Source organism: Ziziphus jujuba, chromosome 10 (assembly GCF_031755915.1).
Source record: "Ziziphus jujuba cultivar Dongzao chromosome 10, ASM3175591v1".
In the NCBI taxonomy this organism is placed as follows: Eukaryota; Viridiplantae; Streptophyta; class Magnoliopsida; order Rosales; family Rhamnaceae; genus Ziziphus; species Ziziphus jujuba.
The window spans coordinates 24,756,722-24,771,676 of NC_083388.1; the positions used below are offsets into that span (position 1 = coordinate 24,756,722).

A 14,955-nucleotide genomic window follows, 5' to 3' on the forward strand; every position below is an offset into this window, starting at 1 on the left:
CAACACAATTATTTCTATGAAGATTATTAAAAAATGTTACTCTATGTCAAATATAAAGTATGTGTTCATGCAAAGACAAAGCAGGGCAGGGCAGGGCAGGGCTTATTATATAGCTAGTCTTCCTTATGAGAGAAAGTAACTGAAGTTGGAGTTGTGAAGCTTGGTTAGTACCAATTCTAATAATCAAACTACATGTATGGTATAGAAGCATAAGAGGAAAATACAAAACTAACATACAGAGAAAGTGGTATACATGAAGAAGAAAAGTAACATAATACCAAACCATCACTCTATTTCTTGAATTTCATCCAGTGCGTAGTTATTAGTAGATACATTGGCATAGTTTACTTTATTAAACCTAACCACAACCGGATAACGGCTCTTGGGGTCCTGCACACATGGTCCACGAAAATATTTATTATTGCATTTTTTTCTTTTTCAAATACTATAAACTAAAATGAGAAAAGTAGATCCACACATTACACACTTTATAACATTCATATATATATATATATATATAGAGAGAGAGAGAGAGAGAGAGATCAGGTACCTGATCTACTGCTACAACCGATCCGATACTATTGTACCAGTAAGACTCCTTTCTTAGAATTTTCACCTGCAAAACATGTTCTCTTGCATATTACTACCCCACCTAGTTATTAGTGCTAAGATAAATATTTGCTTCCTCAAAGCATGATCGTTGAACTTATATATTAGGCTTTTAAAAGCTTAAAGAAAATTTTCATTTTGTATTTCTAAACTTTGCAGGCTTCAGATTATTTTAGACATGAAAAAAGTTCACTTATCTATTTATTTTTTTCTTCGATCATAAAATCAAGGAGCCATACAACCAAAAGTGAAGCAGGGCATGATCAAAAGAGAATTCATGAGTAACCAGTAAAACAGAAAAGGGCTTGAAAAGGTTTAAAATTTCAATGAGGCAGTGTCATTGTCATGCAAATATTATCAGCCAAACCAGTACTGCTCAAATTAAAGTGTGCAAACAAGCTTCTACATAGAAAAGGGTAAACTTAAATAGTCCAAAGTCTAACAGAAAGAGCAAGCTACTGAAATATACCATAAGATGCAAGATTTCCCTTTTTTTCTTTTTTCTTTTTTTTGTTATTTCCCATCTCTTGGTAATATACCCAACAAACATAAAGTCTAGGTGGTAATTCAACTTAAATCAGCTTAGGTAATCACATATAAACCAATAAAAAAGAAACGAAAATAATCCTTAAAAAGTCAATAACTTGAACAAGTTTGCATCAAAAAAGAGTACCTTAGTGCCCCTCTTAGGCCCAATAGGAGGTGGCTTAGCAGCCTTAGCTTCAGCTTCTGATGGGGCGGTGGTGGTTGTGGTGGTGTTGGGAGGTGATGGATCAGCCTCTTCGGCTGCACATACAACTAGCCTCCTTAATCTACCATCTTCATGCTTTAAAGGAAAAACGACAACGTTTTTAGCACTTGAGCTTCTTGTATTAGATGCCAGACTTGATGGGAGTAGAATCCCATATGCTGCACTGGCCATGTTACTAGTTGCCATCTTTATCTTTCTTTCTTTTTACTTTGTCTATGCAATCTTCCTTGCGATTCTATATATATATATTTTTTTTTGGCTGAAATCTTTGCGATTCTATATTGTTTTAGATAAAACTAACACAAACATGGCATAAAGAAATAACAAAATCCATATTTTTTCCAAGTTATTTCCTGGAAAATATGTTGTGGGTCTATCAAAATCGGTATAACATCCATAATCTAAAAGAATTTTATTATTCTTTTATTAAAAAAAATACTTCTTTTCTACTTTTTCTCGGAAAATTATATCCGGGTATTTAATATATATCAAAAATCGGAAATTGTAATATCCACCAATAGGGTGCTACCATGTAAGTACGATATCCATACTCTGGATAGACTCATGGATATTAATAACTTGATTTTGGTGTTTTCCAAAAATGCCCCTATTCGGTTTTCCAATTAAAAAAAATCTAAAATAAATTAAAACAAGAGGATATCGTCATTAAGAAAAGCATGATATACGAGTCGTAATCTGTCACACCAGAAAGAATTTTAAGAAAACATTGTTTTGTATTAAAATAGAAGCAAACAAAAGGAAATATATGCACCCCTTAATGAGGGGGTTCATGTCGTATATAATGATGATGGGGAAGTACTAAAGCAAACAAAATTAAAAATAAAATAAAAAAATTAATACACCTGTTCATAGAGAAGAAGCACATGAACATCTAGTTTCAATCATGCTTATATTTTTAGTATAAATGTGACTTGTGGGAATAAAAGTAGGACAATCATTTATACATATCAAAGTTTCCGGATATTGAACTATGATTATTATGATGTAACCCTATCAAATAGAAGCAAAATCAAATATTTTGATCACAAAAGAGCTAGATTTTCTATTTGCATTTGGAAAATAGACATGGGAGTTTTAGTACGAAAGATTGTAGTTTACATCAATAAGCTTTTGATCCATCATTTTCTGTTGCTGTTATTGTCTTGGAAAAAAAGCCATTTGCACATCCAATCATGTTTTTTTTTTCTATTGTAATCCAAGCCATTCAGAGTTTTCATCAATTAAAACAAAAAAGCTTAGTAATAGTCTCAAAGAAAGCGAGATATTCATAAGCTATTTCATTAGACATTACCATACATAATAATTAAAGTCAAAATGTAAAAAAATAAATAAATAAACTTTATGATCCATGACTTGTTTATAAGACTAAGTCTGGGTATACTTTTACCAATTGAGAACTCTTCTGAAATCTTATAGTAAGAAACAAAATTACTATTTCCGGATTTGGAAGGCAGTGATATTTTTGTACTTGACCTACCAAAAAACTAAAGAAAATGTTTTATTATTGTACTACAATGTTATAAAACTAGATGTTCCTCTGCAAGACACGAGTTCCATCTTCTTTGTACCTTTAGCTACTGGGGTCGGAATTTAAGAGCCTGAAAATATTGGCCAGCATTTGTAGTTTTCTTTTCCCGGAATCTGTTGAAAAAGGCTCTCTGCTGGACAGTAGGCCTGTTTGTCCATTTAACTTATGCTTTGAAAATGATTTGTTTTGTCAAGGTAGATGAAGTCATTGAATCTCATACAGCTCATATATCTTATAATTCTTTTTTAATTATCATAAATTATAGAAGAAACATAATATCAATCCCCACCGAAAGAAAATTTCAATTTGTGTTCCACTCGCAATTTGTTTCAGCTTTCCTGAATCTCGATTAAACTTTTGTTAAAAAATAAATCAAGAAAATGGGTTGGCTAAACTTTTCTGATACTAAAGCTTAAGCTCATTTCTGTTTGAAGAACTTGGAAATTGTTTCCAAATGCAGAAAAACATGTATATGAACTTACTTAAGCTACAGAAAACCGTAGGACATTGACAATGTTTTTTACTTTTAATTCTTTTTTTCTTTTTTTTTGACGTGGAATTGACTATTCATAATTCGTTTTACTCTATTTATGGATAGCTTTACATTAAATTTCAACATTGAGGTGGATTGGCATTGGATGCACATAAAATTCTAACCCCACCCCATTAATTCTGGTCACATGGCTGAATAATCTCCCGCTTTTTCATCTGTTTCCCTTTCTTGAATAACCATTCACTACAAAAGAGAGGCTAATTGAATTCCTCCTTGCGTTTCATTAGCAGTAAATAGTGTTCAGAGATTCAGTTTACTAATGAAGCATTAATTAAAGTTGAGATATTATAATTAATTTGAAAAACAAGGCATTGGGTTTTAATTAAAAAAATTGATGGAGGTTGTACTACTGACTATTTATGTCTACGAATCATGTGGTAGCAGTGAAAATGATCAGTGTTTCGGCCATACAAAGTGGTAAATGGCAATTGTTTAATTGTTACATTTAGTGGTATATATGGTTGGAATATTATATACCAAGAATAGTCATAATGGAACCATTTATGATGTCACATTGCTGTCAGAATTTCACAGTGGTTTAGACAAATGGTATCAGGGATAATGGTAGAGTAATTACAATCTGGTTTAGTCTAATTCTTAAAGATTGGGAGGATTTTTTGTCTTCTCATTTGAAATTTGGATTTACTAAGAGAGTATTAATGGAATAGTGGGTTTTTCATTTTTACCAACGTTGAACTACCATGAACCACCAATGCTTAAGCAGTAAGAAAACAGATCCAATATGCATACATCTTTAACTAGGCCTAAAGATTGTCAATTCCAAAAACCTTAAATTGTTAGAAATGTCAGAGCTCCTTCAACTTTGGATCTTGGGTCGTCAATATATATATCTTAGCAACCAACAAAATGTTGCTGTCAAATAAGAAATCTGGAGTCTAAATTCTGTCTTCACAAAAATTAAGAGGGTTCTGTGGAATGAGAGAGCTCTATAAAAATGGTGATAAATCGATGATTGTAGAAATGATTGTTAAGGAACAGATTCATGTCACAAAAGTTATTAATGTGCTTTTGTTTTCTTATGGCATTTTTGGTTGCGGAGGGGTGGTTTTCTGGAAAAAATTCAATTAAAGCACCATTGAGATATTCATATCATATGGGGAAAGCTAGAAAATGATAATAATGCTATGGCTTTAGCAGCTAGCAGATCCATTCTAGCAATTAGCATAAATGCTTGATAGTTCTGCTGCTCTTTTTATTTTATTTTTATTTTTATTTTTTATTTTTACTTGAAGGTACTAAAAGATTAATCTACATTGATCAAAAAATTTCCAAGAGAAAACCAAACTATGAGCTTTTGCAATTAAAGCTACAAGATTAAAGTTCATCACTAACAATAGCAGGATTCAGAGTACTTTTGAGAAATCAAAATCTGACTAAGGCTTCAAAATTTACATGTGCAAAAGGAACATTAGCAAATATATTAACCCCTTCTAATATTCATCTTGTACTATATTACCTTTTTAGAACTCTGCTTTGCAGAAGTAAAGTTCTGGTGGAAAAACCTACTTAGGCACACTGAGAATGATCCACCCTGGAGGAAAATTGACTCATATTGAAAGTAGTTAAACCTAACCCCACTCAATTTATTTTGGTCACATGGGGTTCTTACTCTCTTGCCTCTAGTGTGTTCCCTCTTCATTAATATACAACCCTTGTGAGGCAAAAAGATAAAAGGGTTTTAAGAGGTTGACGGCAAAGCTTTAGCTGACTAGTCAGCGAGTGTGATTGGAAGGACATGAGATTCATAATGCCCATGATTCCAGTTTTGTATGCATGTCTTAAACTGTGATTACAACTTCATCAAGATAGCACCAAGATGACTATTATCTTGTTTCTTAAAGTGTTTTCAAAACATGCTTATGCTACTATAATTGGTCATTACAAATACTAGGTTGTCTCCAAAAACTTATGCATTTTTAGCAAAATTAACATAAAAAACTTTGATTTTGTTTAAGAGCAACCCACATTGCTTTAGATCTTTAATACGATAAACTTGAGAAATGAGAATTTCTTTCTTTCTTTTTTAAGGATCTGTAAAGAAAATCTTTGAACCAGAAGAGAGAATATATATAGACTTTGTCAGCTGACATGATCAACTTTCCTATGGATAAAATTAGCCTGTGATTCCCTCTTTAGTTGGAAAAAAAAAATAAAATTACATATACTACAGTTATTGCTGAAAGAAAAGCCATAGACTTCATTTATATGCTCTAGAATTTGTTTTCTTTGGTGAGAGAGAAAAATTCTGTCACCATCAATTTGCCTTGTTAATAAAGCAAGTTAATCAAAGCTGTAATAAGTTGGTGGTAAACAAATCATTGACTTTATCCCAGTCAAGTCCACACAATTCCCTTACCCCAAGAATTTTTTTTAAGATTTGAATGTTGGAGACATTAATAATTTAACCAGTTCGAAATTCATGTCATGTGATGTTTTTTTCTTTTTTCTTTTCTCTGTTTAATTATGTATAATTTTAAAGTTAAACTATACTTATGGTAGCCTAAACTGTGGATCACTGTCAGAGGAACAGGTAGCTTTCCGACTACACTGTCCTAGCCAGGACTTTTATCATATTGTATTTGATGAAATTTTCCTATAACACACTTCACTATAACCCTTACAAAAAATTTTCTTTCTCTAATTAAGAGTCCATCTCTTATCATGGAATCTCTTATTCAAATGCTTATGTAGCAAATGCTTATGGTATTTAACATGGTCAGAGATTAACTAATTTAATTGTCACTGATTTTCCAACTAGAGAATGTTTTATGTAATTAATGTGCGTATAAGTATAATATTCAACAGCAGAGGAAATTAATTACTAAAAAAAAAAAAAAGCAGTGGAAATTATGCATGGATACTAATTCCAAATAAGACGTTACTCATGACCATAATCCCTACATTTAATTACGTTTATGTTATTCATGACCTTCATATACACTCTACACCCTCCTGCTATGCCAAATTGCAAATCTAAGTAGCAGTAATATATACATACATATATGTATATGTAATTTTTTTAATGATGTTTAAAGTACTTATTGATATCCTATTTTATGTTTTGGTGAATTACTTATTGATGAACTGGTATCTTATACTAGAAAATCAATTTCATCATCGTGAGAGCTTGGACCTACATTAATATGATCGAACATGGAGTACATAATGGCATACTTCAAAAAATATATTTAATCTAGAGGGCAAAGTTTAGAATTAACATGCAAAAATGCTTGGAAATTACTGGGTAGAAAAAGCTATCAAGTCAAATATATATACAGCTTTTCTGTGTAAAAAAGTGGTGGTCCTTACTTTCATCCATGGCCTGGGGTGGTAGAAGAAAGCCATTAATATAAGATGTCACACAATGGTGTGAGATAGCTTTGCAGGAACACTATATAAAGCCACCCTGCAAGCCCATATTCACTTGTCACACTGGAATTAAATTTTATTCATAGTGTGTCTTTGAAAAACATATACGATAGCTATCTGATATAGCTATGGGAAGCTCTCCCATTGTTGTTTCTTTTCTAATACTAAGTTTTCTAGTTACTCTGAGCAGCTTTGCTGGAGAAACAGAGGCTAGAGCTTTCTTTGTTTTTGGAGATTCACTTGTTGACAATGGAAACAACAATTACTTAGCCACCACTGCTAGAGCTGACGCTTATCCTTATGGCATTGACTATCCAACTCGTCGTCCCACAGGCCGTTTCTCTAATGGCCTTAACATTCCTGACATTATCAGTAGGCCTTTTCCTTACATATATTGTTTCTGACTTTTTTCTCTCTGTATAACCATTTTTTTGCTGTATAAATGTGTATGTATGTATAATGTTGCATTGTATATAATTAACTATATATACATGTAATAATAAACAGGTGAGCAAATTGGCTCAGAACCCACATTGCCATATTTGAGTCCAGAGCTCACTGGTGAAAAACTCCTTGTTGGCGCTAACTTTGCTTCTGCTGGGATTGGGATCCTCAATGACACTGGAATTCAGTTTGTGAGTGATTTCAATCTAGAACTTTTTGAATTTTCATACTCATAAACATTATCAACAAGATCAAGGAAAGAAAATTTGTTATTTTTATAATCTAAGCAATGTTGGTAAGCATTTGATGAATTAGTTGCTACATTTTTGCAGCTGAATATAATTCGGATATACAAACAGTTGGAGTACTTTCAGCAGTATCAAGCACGTCTAAGCGCTCTTATTGGAGCTGAAGGTGCACAAGAGCTTGTTAATCAGGCACTGGTACTCATCACCCTTGGTGGCAATGATTTTGTCAACAACTACTACTTAGTGCCTTTCTCTGCCAGATCTCGACAATTCGCTCTTCCGGACTACGTTGTGTTTCTCATTTCAGAATACCGCAAAGTCCTTGAGGTAATATTTATATTTCTTCAGCTGTTCAAGATTTCTTTTATCATTTAATTTGTTATATATATATATATGATGGTTATTAGCAATAATATATGCATGGAGTTAACAAAATATACGTGTATCAGTGTGACTAAACCTGAGAGGAAAAAAATAATAATAATGATGCATGGTTCACAAGAAAGTCGGAAAAGAATAATGGTGAAGTGGGGACACATACATTTATACACCCATTATGCCAATCCTATTGGTTGGTGAGGCTAACAAGCATTTTGCTGTTCCTTCTGCAACTTTCATTAATGCCTTTGTCAAGTTGTAGACATGGTAGTAAATGTTGTTATTAAAGCCTTTTTTGAGGGTCACAACAAAAGTTAAGGCAGAATATTCTCTCTAATCTCATTTTTCTTTCTTTTTAATTAATCCTCATTACTTTATGTCCTCTTTTGCAAAAATTTGGTTACATCTTTTTCTTTCATCAAGGGCTTTGTTTGTTACATGTGATGTTTACTCTTGATATATAGAGTTGGACTCACTTGTTTTCGGGATTAATAATACCAACTTAAAATCAATATAAAGTTGTCTAACTTGTCGCGCAATTCGAATCCTGTACCCTACATGGAAGGGTATTAACATGAAAATTGAAATCAATGATAGCTTAGCAACTACAGAATTCAGATTCTTTATGTAGAAATTGGTGACTAAAAATAGCTAGTTAATGAAAAATCATGTTTTTGACAATGCAGAGGCTATATGAGTTGGGAGCAAGACGGGTTTTGGTTACTGGAACTGGACCACTGGGATGTGTTCCTGCAGAATTGGCTATGCGTAGCAGAAATGGGGAATGTGCGGTTGAGCTGCAACGAGCTGCTGCCTTATTCAACCCCCAACTTGTGAATTTGATTAATGGACTTAACAGTGAAATTGGTTCAGATATCTTTGTGGCTGCTAATGCACTCCAAATGAACATGGACTTCGTCAGTAACCCTCAAGCTTATGGTATGCTTATTTTCCATTCCTTCTTTATGTTTATTTTCCATTTCTTCCTACTTTTCTTCTAAGATGATAACTTAAACAGCGGTAAAATTTTGTGGCTAGTTAGGAAGGCTTAACGGAAATAGCAACAAACAAACAAGAAAGTAGATGCAACAACCCCATTGTCTTTTGGAGTAAATGTAATATGCATTAAGATATGCGTGCGTCTTCTATATGTATACAAATGAATTTGATCCATCAAATCACACAGAATTTATTTTTGAAAGGAATATATTCATAGAAAAAGGAATCCATGTGAAGCCAGCAAATACTACAGTCCAGTTATGCACATTATTTAAGGGCTACATAAATGCAGTATTGCAAAATCATTATTTTGATTATACAATCATTTTACTGATGAAAATAAATGTTTACAGAACCATGACTACTATGATCTACATCTCATTTGTCATCTATAGACCCATTTTTTATTTTTTACTTTTTTTTATAATCCATATCCTCGCCCATTCCTTGCTGCTGGATTGAAATTCCTAAGCCATCCAAAATTTGTCCCATCTGCCAAAACTTCATCACAGATATGGACAGCTTGGAATTATCTTGTTCTGCATATACAGGGAACTGTTAAATCTTCAGCCATTAATATTTCCACGTAAGAGGGAGAGTTACAAAACTGCTTTGGATCTAACTTAACACCTCCATGTCTCCAATGACTTTAGCCATCTACTTTTTTGTCTTTCTCAGCTTCCTATATATACCAATTTCAAAATCAAAAACTTAATAAAAATACACAACACCTGAAAATTTTGGTAGATTAGTTCTACCTTCTATCTTCTATATATTATATTGTGTTTTCCCATATTTAAAAAAAAAATTAAATTAAATTAAAAAAAGCCAAAAGAGAGGTAGAAAAAGAATAAATGGAGCTAGAAAACCATTGTTCTTTATCATTTAGATTTCTCAATAACTTTCAAAGAGTCATTTTTAGGAGTAATTGGGATTTATGCTGAAGTTTTTTCTTTTTTTAATAATATTTTTGCAGGATTTGTTACATCAAAGATAGCATGCTGTGGGCAAGGACCCTACAATGGGATTGGACTGTGCACTGTTGCATCAAACTTGTGCCCAAACAGAGATTTGTATGCATTTTGGGATCCGTTTCATCCATCAGAGAAGGCAAACAGAATCATTGTGCAGCAAATCTTTACAGGGTCCAACAAGTACATGAACCCAATGAATCTTAGCACTATTATGGCCTTGGACTCAAGGACATGAAAAAAAAAAAAAAAAAAAAAAAAAAACAAAACTCATATCCATTTCTTTCATGTTGTCCTAGCTAGTGTTATTGCCATTGTTTTATTTTCCTTTTGGTGGTACTAAATTTTTAGTGTGATATTTTTAATAAGTAATTTCTGCTCGTCTCCATTGGCTGCGGTGTGAGGGTATTTTTATAATTTTAATTTTGTTCGTGGAAGTCACAACTCAACTCTATTAGAAACATGTTAAGTGTGGTTAGTTGTTATTTGTGGCATACGACAATATGGCTTTGAATTGAGAGAAGGAAAAAAAATATATATGCTGTAATTGTTTTGGCTTTTCTTGTTCATATTTCAGATTTCATATTCACTTTGTGCACAAATTGTTCCTTTTCCTTATCAAATAAAGTGCAACTTCTACATTATTTTCTTCTTCCTTTTTTTTTTTTTTTGTGGGTGAAACCGTCCAAGCTTTACATGATGAAACAGAGTTTCCGATTTCGGCTTTGAACCAATCTTTTGGGCGAAGTTTCATGGCTTATGGGCTCTAAGGCAGGCCTAATCTGTTTAGAGAAAATTGAGTCCAAATGCTTTGTGGAGTATTAGTAGAATACAGAAAAGCAAACATGTTAAAATAAGAGGCCCTTAGTAAGCATCTTGACTATGGTTGGGCTTTTAGATTTTGTTCTTTTTTATTTATTCTTTACCTACTAATTGTGTGTAATTTGATTGTGTAAAAGTATTAATGATAAATTTTAATATGTAAATTAATTATAAAATTAAGGAGAAATAAATGTAAACACAAAATTAAATACAATTTTAAATGGTATTGTTTTTTGTTTTTGAATTTTTTTTATTTTTTAAGTTTTTAATCATTTAAGATGTTAAACAAACTATAATTATTATTAACTAATATATAATATGAGTATATTACAGACAATTAAATAAAAAATTAAAAATAAATCAATAAATAATTTAAATTTTTATTTTCTACCTTTTATTTTATTAAATATGATTAAATAAATTCCAGTCATAAAGTATATTAAGAATAAATTTAGAATGATTAATTTTTTTAATTAAAATTTTGGTATTTATAATTTAGTATCTTTTAAATAATTTATTTTTTTCATAAATATAAAACAATATCAATTTAATACTATTAAAAATTATTATATAATTAATTATTAAAATTTTTTTATAAATATAAAATAATATCAATTTAATATTATTAAAAAATTATTACATAATTAATTATCAAAATTTAAATAAAAAAATTAATACATATAATATTGCCGGTATATTAAACACAAAAAGTAAGGAGGCTACTTAATAAGTCACGAAAACATAAACTTTTTCACCCACTCCCCCCGGCACACCGACTCTCTCCAATGACAAAGACATATCCTGAGTTTTTTTTTTTTTTTTTTTTTTTGATAATTAAGGAGTTGTAAGTCGCTTTTTGATTGGACTACTCCGAAACAACATTTTGATTTTTATATTTTAATTAGTTGAATGTGCATGACATGGTCCAACCAATCAAATATCAGTTCCAAAAGATCTCCAAAATCATTTTTTATCCTTACAAAAAAAGAGAGAGAAAAAGAGAGATCTAAAATTGTTTTTGGGCTGGGGGTGGTGACCGTAGGGAAGCCAGCTGTAGGTGTGACCTTAAGTAAATGAGGGAAGCAGAGCATGGATAGAAATAGGACTTTAGAAAAGTGACAGCTACGAGTACAACTTAAATTGCTACGCTCCAACTATAACCTATGTGCCCTACTCTTTTTTTTTTCTTTTTTTTTTTTATTTATTTCCTACGACATTTATTTAGCCTCCAAATATGTTGTAGTCTACCATTTATATTTTTTTTTTCTCTCTCTCTCTTTTTTTTTTTCCCTACTCCTTCCAATAAAATTATATCAATATAATTTATTAAAGAAAATGATAATGGCTTAGAATCTAATATTATAAGAAAAGAGAAAAGGGTTTTAATTAATTAATATTGAGATTAAATCCTCCTTATTAATTAAAATGCATGCATATAAATATATATATATATATATATATATCTGTATGCATGCTTTAATATTAACCCAATAATATTTTTTTTTTGTTTTTGAAATTAAACTATTATTCTAATAATAATTAAAAAAAGGTTAGGTGTCTATTCGCAACTAATTACATTAATCTTTGTAGCTGAGATTTGAAATGTGAATAGTTGTACTATATATATTAAGATTTAAGACAAATTTAATTATCGGAAATTTTTATACAAACTAGATATATAGTAGCTGCAAAGGTTAGGAGGGCAGTAGCAACAGTACCAGCTGGTAGGCATGAGTTTGGAATCCAAGCATTAGTGGAATTTAAGAGCACGAAAAAGTAGGTTCAGAAAAATAGTAGAATCAATTTCATAATCCATCTATATAGAGAGGGAAAAGAAAAAAAGAGTGTTAGTTGAACTGCTTCTCCAGCTAAGTTAATTTGAATGAACAATAATGGTGTAGGGTAGTTGGTATTTTAAAAGCTCGAACTACTTTTTTTACCAGTAATACAAATTACTCTTGGTGGTCCAAAATCGAAAGCAAAATTTAATTATGTAGAGGATAAATTTGTTAGGGACCTAAAGTGCTTTGCTATTGACTCTCACCCCTGCTCTCTAGGCTTACTTTGCCAAGTACTTTAACCTGATAAATAAGCTGCTGGGCTAAATCATAATTCTCGGAAAATTAATAAACCATGCTGGATAGCAAGATTTCCGATACACTTTCTAATCAATATTGCTTCATTTGAATAATTAAGGCAATCAATTGGAAAATAAATTATATATGCAATTAATAAATCCAGAATGAGAGAATATGATTGGCTGCAAATTTGAAGATTAGTTGGTGTTTTAATTAATCCTGTTCATCATGTCCAAATCTTGTCCAATTCGTATTATTATTATATCTTTTTTTTTTTTTTTTTTTTTTGGTTATTGCTTCATTCCTATCTATGATCAATTATAATCCAAAAGCTTAATTTTTAGAAAAATATATAAATAATAGCAATGCTTATGTGTATTGTTATATATTCTGAGATGGAATGTATACATTATATATATTTTTATTATTTTGTTTTTTGCTTCAATGTCTTATATATATATATATATTATTATTATTATTTTGTATTTTGCTTCAATGTCATATATATATATATATATATATATATATGTTTCGATTTAATAGACTTCTGAGATGGGATATTGGTGAAGATTTTTGCTGCTGATCCATTTATGTTGATCACATGGAAGTGAAACTTCTACCTCTTTATAGTGTCCTTTTCGTTTTAACACGTCCCATGTAAAAAGTAGCACAAAACAAATTTTTTTTTTTTTTTTTTTTTTGACCTTGAAAATTTTTTTTTTTTTGGGACAATCTTGACCTTGAATATAGTCATACAGGTGATTAATTATTATTATTATCATTATTTTGGTAATGTGATTAATTGATAGTCAGGGCACATAGATTATATAAGGCAGATATTTTTGTATTTTAAATTGATCTATAAAAATATATATTAATGAATGAAATTTCCAGGATTTCTTCATCCTTATATAGATGATCAAGGCATGCATTTGGCATTAATTAATTTGACAGAAAAATGTATTTATGCTTGGCATGGTGTTTCGTCGTACTTATAATATGTCATGAATGGAGCTTATATAATTATGGTTGGTTTGGAAGTGTGATTTTTAAAAATCATTTTAATTGATTTTTTAAAAAGCATTTAATTGATACTTCTGATGGAATCACTAAACAAGTAATTTTCTAATAACAAAATAATTAGAGAATGATTTTATATTTTTTAACTAAATATAATGTAAAGTGTTTTTATTTATTTGAAAATGATTTTGACCTTTTTAAAATCATCTCCAACTAGACACCTATTATTTTATTAAATTTTTGCTCGAAAGTACCCATAAAATTTTTCTATTCCTATCAATATTGATACATAACGATATTGTACTCTCAAAAAGAATAATAAGGAGCCAAAAAAGAAAAAGAAAAAAAAAAGAATAATATGGAGCTAAAAAAAAAAAAAACTTAATTATCGCACTTTGCTAATCGTTAATTCAAAAGAACATCCTAATTAAACACAATACACAACAAACTGGCATGACTTAAATTACACCTAAACTGTGCTACATTGGTCAAGAGGTTCGGTTAAGCTTTACAGGGTGTTTGGTAAAAAAAAAAAAAATATTGAAAGAATCAATTTTTTAAGATTTAGTTTCCTGAAAATGAATTTTTTTTTGAATTTTTTTTATAGTGTTAGGTTAATTATAGAAAAAAATAGAACTTATAAGTAATTAAATAGATTTATATATTAAAAATAAATGATAAAATTGTATTTAAAAAAATATAAAATTAGTTTCTCATAGAATTTTAAAATGACATCTCTTTAATAGGAACCACTTTTCTTGTCAGTTTTCCACATTATGAGATTTATTTTTTACTAGAATATACAAATTTTTTTTCTTAAAAATTATCCAAACAAGATAAAATTTTACTTTCCTAATAAATTTTAAATTTCTATTAATTTTACCACTATCCAAACATCCCATTAATGAAAATCTCCCTGACTTTCTATTTAATAATGTATAATTAGATTTTATAACAATTGAGACAAATTTTGCCTGTGAAAGCTAGAGAAAAATATAAAGAAAGGAAAAAGAATTATAATCCATCTTACATTAACGTAAATTTTTAGAAAAAATAATAATTTAACTTGATATAAAAAATCATGTAAGATTAAAAAAGAAATCCATAATTCAACTTGCACATTACTTTCATTCACTCGTCCAA

At 30.3% G+C, this 14,955-nt stretch overlaps 2 protein-coding genes across 2 annotated transcripts; one reads left to right on the top strand and one right to left on the bottom strand.

The window, feature by feature from the left end:
- Positions 1-174: 174 nt before the first annotated feature.
- LOC107417894 (photosystem I reaction center subunit IV, chloroplastic) lies at positions 175-1,768 on the bottom strand. Its single transcript, XM_016026547.4, has 3 exons — positions 1,283-1,768; positions 551-616; positions 175-390 (listed from the first exon to the last, which is right to left on the bottom strand). The coding sequence occupies exons 1-3, from the start codon at positions 1,544-1,546 to the stop codon at positions 286-288; spliced, it is 435 nt and encodes a 144-aa protein (XP_015882033.1). The 5' UTR covers positions 1,547-1,768; the 3' UTR covers positions 175-285.
- A 5,074-nt stretch (positions 1,769-6,842) lies between these two features.
- LOC107417893 (GDSL esterase/lipase LTL1-like) lies at positions 6,843-10,536 on the top strand. Its single transcript, XM_016026546.4, has 5 exons — positions 6,843-7,224; positions 7,360-7,487; positions 7,629-7,871; positions 8,609-8,861; positions 9,898-10,536. Exons 1-5 carry the CDS (start codon positions 6,981-6,983, stop codon positions 10,128-10,130), a joined length of 1,101 nt encoding a protein of 366 aa, XP_015882032.1. The 5' UTR covers positions 6,843-6,980; the 3' UTR covers positions 10,131-10,536.
- The last annotated feature ends 4,419 nt before the right edge of the window (positions 10,537-14,955 follow it).